The sequence below is a fragment of the Porites lutea genome, chromosome 7 (assembly GCF_958299795.1).
Source record: "Porites lutea chromosome 7, jaPorLute2.1, whole genome shotgun sequence".
NCBI classification, from domain to species: Eukaryota; Metazoa; Cnidaria; class Anthozoa; order Scleractinia; family Poritidae; genus Porites; species Porites lutea.
The window spans coordinates 25,923,810-25,929,956 of record NC_133207.1 but is presented as its reverse complement, the minus strand read 5'-3'; the positions used below and the strand labels follow the sequence as shown (position 1 = coordinate 25,929,956).

The window sequence follows — 6,147 nt, the reverse complement described above, 5'->3', positions numbered from 1 at the left end:
TGAAAGAGCCCCTCAAAGGGGGGTATGCTCTGGCTTTGTTTGTTTCCTGAGGCTGCCTGCTGTCGCCTTGTAGGTTAGGAAAAAATATCGCTGTCGCGGAAAGTCGCTGTCGATTGGCATAAATTTCTGTGATACTCAATTTCAGATTTACGGCAGATATGCAAAAGTTAGGATAAAGAGCCACAAAAGAACAAATTTTATTATAAACTTTCTCCCGCGGCGAATGTAAGTTGCGGACATTAACATTCTCGCGCGGGCCCGAATGGAGAGCTTGAAAACTCACTATCAAAAAAATTTCCGGAGGCTCAAATAAATAAGCTTAACATGCAAATTTAGTAACAGATTTTACATTATATAGTGGCCGTCAGAAGTCAAGATATACTTGGTACGGATTCTAATACTTAACTTAACCTCCACTTTTAACGCTACCGACCGGATTCAGATTGCGTCAAGCTTCCTGTGTAACAAAAATACTTAATCTTGCTATGAAACACTGAGTTTGTCCGTAAGTGCCGTCTACAAACTTAATATGACTATAACGATACTATAGTAGACTGTTTACTTATTGTCCTTGCATATTTAAGTCTGTTGCAAGCTCACATCCGCCTTCCGATGGCCTTAGATGTTACGTCACAAGCGCGAAAAATTTCTCGTCCGAATTTTTGTACCTTCCAAGCTTCGATATTGACTTCACGTAACACTTTTTTGTGGAGGATAGACAAAAGGTTGTTTTCTGCTTCAAAAGATCTTTCCTTTAAAATGAAATTGTCTCCAGCTGTTACACCTTGCTCGACCGTACGTTTCTTGGCTGTGACAGTGATGTTCTGTGCTGGTCTGGTTCATATCCTCGCTCTTGATGATCAACTGGCGCGAAAACCGCGAGGAGAAGATCGCGTATCTACTGAAGGCACTGAAGTTGGTGGACAACAATCGCTGCTGTACCGTGATCGAAGAACGGTGAAAAATAACCGAACTCCCAATCTGGCGGACTTTGCAAACCGGCTGAAAGATCTCGAAGAAAGGTAGCTAAAGGTATTATGTTAGCTCGGCGATTTGCTATCTCATTTTGAGAACTCAGTTAATTCGAGGCCAGGGGAACATTCTATTAGACACTGTTCATCGGTTACGATGCTCACACTGTTTGTAAAATCATGGATTTACTAACCTCATTTCCTCTTCCTTGCCAAGCCACAACAACAGCATACGTTTGTCTCGAATGATGATCAGACGATTTCATGAACTGGAGAAAAGGTTTGAGAAATGAAATTAAAAATTCACCATTGTTAAATAAATATAATTGCTTTTTTAAACTAAGTATACTTCGATTCTGAAATTGCCATTACATACTAGGGGAAATCTGTTCAATCTCTTGTCTAACGAAGCATGAGCTCAGTTTGGCAACATGGCAAATCCCCTCTTTCCTAAAATGTGTAACGGCGACTCCTTAGGTCAGGAAGCCGAAGGGGGATATTATAAGCCTTTCAAACAGTTTCAAAACTGTGCATACGCTTGGGTCTCCTATTATAAAAGTACCTGGATGCCCCCTTTAAACAAGAAAACGCTTTTTGTTGGCCGGCACTGATGAATGTTGAAGACTTGCAGCCCGCGGCTTGTGTGGGAAGATCAGTTTTCAGATCCAGATTAGAGTATCCTTCAGTGTAGAGACCAGAGTTATTGTTGGTTATCTATTAACTGACTTGACGACAGTTTTTTTCCTTTCATCCACGCACTAATTTCCTAGAGCAGAAGAAGCGTAGCAAATACCACGAAAATATAACAATGCTTGACTCTTGTAAAGTTAAATTCAAGCCGCATTAAGGCGGAACTGGTAGTTGAACTAGGGCTAAAGACACGAAGGTCGCCGTTACACTATCCCTGACAGTTTCTTATGTTTGACTCTTTTTGCAGATTTGATGGCTTACTGCGATTATCTCCTCGACCAGCGGGGGAATCTTACGGGTCACTTTTGACCTACATTCTTGGTAAAATATGTTGTTCAATCCTATTGCAAACTAGTACGAAACTACCTATAAGCAACTAGCGAGTTTCATTAATATCAGTAGGCAACATGAACAGCCGGAAATATTCAATTCAGGTGTTTTTCCCTAAAGTTCTTTTAAAAAATTGAAATAAGCTATTTTATATTGTCGGTGGGAGTTTAGTGTTTAAGAATTCGTAAGCAACAATGTACCCCCAAGAACCGGTATGTAATTCATTTGGCTGATAAATTTGCTTTATTTTGTGAGTGGCAACACCCACCCTCTTTCCCGGGGATTTTTCCTGAAAAAGAAAATAATAAAAAAATAAAATATTGGTGGAGTTTGGGAGGGGGGCACTTTCTAAGCGAAAAAGCATCGGCAGTGGGGTTTTGACATCAGCGTGTTTCTTTTTCAGGACAACATATGCAGAACTCCGGAAAGGGACGAATTGGACCACCTGGCCCTCCTGGGAAACAAGGACCGACTGGTGCTCCTGGGAAACAGGGGTCTGCGGGTGCTCCTGGGAAACAGGGGCCTGCTGGTACTCCTGGGAAACAGGGACCGGCTGGTATTCCAGGGAAACAGGGGTCTGCGGGTGCTCCTGGGAAACCAGGACCAATTGGACCAAAAGGATCAAAAGGTATCAAGGACAAACGACATGGAGATCAAGAGAAAAACTGAAGCTTTTATAACACCAATTGTGAATGTAGGAAAAAGAGGAAAAGAAACTCCTCTTTTAACATACCAACATTTACAAGTTAGCCACCTGGTTAGCTGTAAACAATAAGTTCCATTAATCGAATTTCAGATAACATCTTGTTTCTTCTTTATGGTGTTTTTGGGTCTTTTGCAAGCCGGCCATTTTTCAACCGTTATATGCTTGATTTATAATCGTCAGAATCCCATAGGAAAAAATAGTCTCATAACAGCTCTAATTTTGAGCCAAATGATGTAATAAGTCGAGATTGAGTGCTAGGGGTCTTTTTATACTTTGTAGGAGAACAGGGAAAACAAGGAACCAACAAGTCATTCCCAGGCCCTCCTGGTCCTAAAGGAGACCAGGGAGCAGTTGGGAAGACTGGAGCTCAGGGACCACAGGGTGCAAAAGGAGAAAAGGGACAGGATGGAGTTGGGAATTCAGGAGTGAAGTACATTCGCTGGGGAAGGACCACATGTCCTAGTGGTGCGCAGATAGTTTATAAAGGTAAGCGAAAAGGAGCTTACATGACAGTTACTATTATGCCATGATTCTAAAGACAGAAAGAGTGATAAGCTGAAGATTTTTCTGCCACTTATTGATCATATTTAAAAGTGGCAACTTTGAAATTTCTCTAAGCTTGTCACTTGTACTGGTCAATGACACAACGCCCCTGTTTTTCCCAAGTATGCGCGCTCTCACGGCATTGTTTACGTCGAGGTCACATGAAAATGTATCCCGCATGTCGACGATCGGATCCATGAACAGTGAATAATCACCCACGAAGCATAAATGATTACCGCTTGCTGAAATGTAGTTTCATAAATTTGTAGTCACGAACCCTTTTCTTTTTAGTGATTAAAAGAAATAGGCAGACAATGAAATGTTAAAAAAGTGAGGATATTGTAATTCTAGATTATTGTATTAAATGTTTGTGTAAAAATGTTACAGCCATTTGTGGTTTGTGGTCTTAGTGTTTAAGGACTCTGATTGGTTTTTTTTCTTTGACAATCCAGCAATTTTCACCTCCTAACGATATTGCGTGGGCTAGATGTTTTGCCAATTTTCTGAGTAAGAACTAAATCAACAGAATCCTAGGGTTGATTTTTTTGAAGGTAAGAAAGGATTTCAAACTTTTTTAACTGCGTTTTCCGATTTACTTTGGCAGAATGTTTTTCGTTTTGCAACAACAGTTCAGTGGAGTAAATGAGGCCATTTTGTTAACTCAGCATTTCCTTACAAAGAGAATTCAGTTGCCTAGAAATTAAAGTTAATCGAGTATGGCAAAAGAAAATGAAAGCAAATGTTAACGAAAATTCTTCATTTCAAATAACCAGGACAGAGAAAAGACACCTTTCCTCCCTCAACCGCTAGCCGCCATTTCATGCACTTGCGAAGAACAGAACAAGGAGCCTTTTAATTAACTTGGCGAGTTGACAGAAGAAATTAAAAAACAAAACACTACCCACGAAGTAACAAGAATAATTGTTGATAAATTTTTTGCCTCGTATCAGGTATAATGGGTGGAGAGCATTACACTCACCAAGGTGGTGGAGCGAACTACCTCTGCCTTCCACACAATCCAAAGTATGACAAGTACACAAATGGCCATCAGAACTCTGGATACGTGTACGGCACTGAATATGAAGTAAATGATCGCAACGGAAACCCTTTTAAGAGAAATATCCATAATCATGAAGCACTATGCGTTGTCTGCTTCGTCAAGTCACGTGGCTCGATGCTGATGATGCCTGCTAGAAATGACTGTCCGTCTGGATGGACCAAGGAGTACAATGGGTACCTGATGACTGAATATTATAACCACAGGCATACACGTGAGTTCATATGTGTTGACGGGGATCCAGAGTATGTTCCTGGTAGCCATGCCAACAATAATGGTGCTTTGCTGTACCCTGTGGAAGGTGTTTGTGGCTCACTTCCATGTCTTCCTTATGTCAGCGGTAGAGAGTTGACATGCGCTGTGTGTACCAAGTGACGGGAAGATACCTCTCACAGTGGCATGGCCAACATGCCAATGAGCTACGAAAACCAAATAATAATGGTTAAATCAGTATATACTTTTAACTAGACTTAAACCACACTGCGTTATCTGGTCTGCTAGCACTAAGGCGCCAGAAAAGTTCGCTGTAGATTCAATAACAATTAAAATAAGGTGAAAACATTGATAAAAAATGTGTTTCTTTACTTCGTTTTTCAACTGATTCAAAGAAATCGGTACAAAAGCCCTGGCTGCCAGCAAGTAGCAAAGCTAATCTTCGACGGCTCACGTAAAATTTTAAACAAGTCCCCGTTTTCTGAGTCCATAAAAGGAAGAAGGCATACAAGAGAAAAGAATTTCCTCACCAGGGCCGAGTTGTACGAAGGCCGTTTAGCGCTAACCCAGGGTTAAATTTTAACCCGGGTCTCTTTTTCTTTTCATCAAAAGCATTTTCTCGGAAAATTTTCGCTATTCTTTTTAGAGTAGGTAATCAAATTATAGACAAAAAGAATTAAACTGAATTTGCTTTTTATGCTTTCATATCTGAATTCAAATTTCGTACTTACCCTGGGTTATGTTAACCCGGCTTTGAACAACCCAGCCCAGATTGCAGCTCGTCTGACAGGCGCGGCGTTATTTGGCGTTTACGAGATAAAAGCGCGAAGAGCTGAGGTAAGGGGACGCGAATTCTCGGGGAACTTGTCAGTTTGATTTGTCTACATAAAGCCTATAAGGCGTCTGCGCGCTGCCTGTGAACTGTGATCCCAGGTTTGTCGAGTACCGCCTCACACTGCGCTCGTAATTTACTCGCGTGATCAATATATTTGATTGCACCTGGTGGGTAGACCTCGAGCGGTGGACCTTATTTCCTCAGGTCTACGCGTGGCTAGTGAAAAAGTAACATTACTGTGATTCACAAGAGAACGAGCTAACAAATAAGAGATTATATCACTATATGTTTAACCCATGAAGCCCTGAGAGTGATAAGCAACAAATTTCTCCTTGGAATCAGGGGCGGATGGAGGATGTTGTGATAGAGGGGGCTTAGAGATATAGTATACAGTAGCAAAATGGGCGCGATATAGCGCCCATCAGGACTGCGAAGCGCGCACTTTTCTACGGAGTTTCGGGTGCATGCTCTTCCGGGAAAATTTTTGAGATTGATCAAGTTCTCTGAGATGCTATCTAGTGCATTCTGGACGCTTGAATTTAGCAAATGCCCGGATTCCATATTGAACATGTAATGCTGAAATATTTAATAAACACAGGTGTGGTTGAGGTCAAACAAGTAATTACTTATAACACTTTGTATGATGCTAGGAAGGGCCGAAGCGATTGCGGCGAGAGCACAACCTTCCGGCAAAGGCGGCAACATCCGTCTCCCTGAAAAATTGTCAAATCCAGTTTGTTTGAGGCGGTCATTGGTCATTTGCGACTAAAACTGTAGGCTTCGAACACAAATTCTTTTCTTA

At 41.4% G+C, this 6,147-nt stretch overlaps 1 protein-coding gene across 1 annotated transcript; it reads left to right on the top strand.

The window, feature by feature from the left end:
* Positions 1–713: 713 nt before the first annotated feature.
* Positions 714–4,824, top strand: LOC140943636 (uncharacterized). The gene is made up of 6 exons (XM_073392758.1): positions 714–1,022; positions 1,189–1,251; positions 1,909–1,982; positions 2,395–2,619; positions 2,977–3,183; positions 4,191–4,824. Exons 1-6 carry the CDS (start codon positions 760–762, stop codon positions 4,670–4,672), a joined length of 1,314 nt encoding a protein of 437 aa, XP_073248859.1. The 5' UTR covers positions 714–759; the 3' UTR covers positions 4,673–4,824.
* Positions 4,825–6,147: the final 1,323 nt, after the last annotated feature.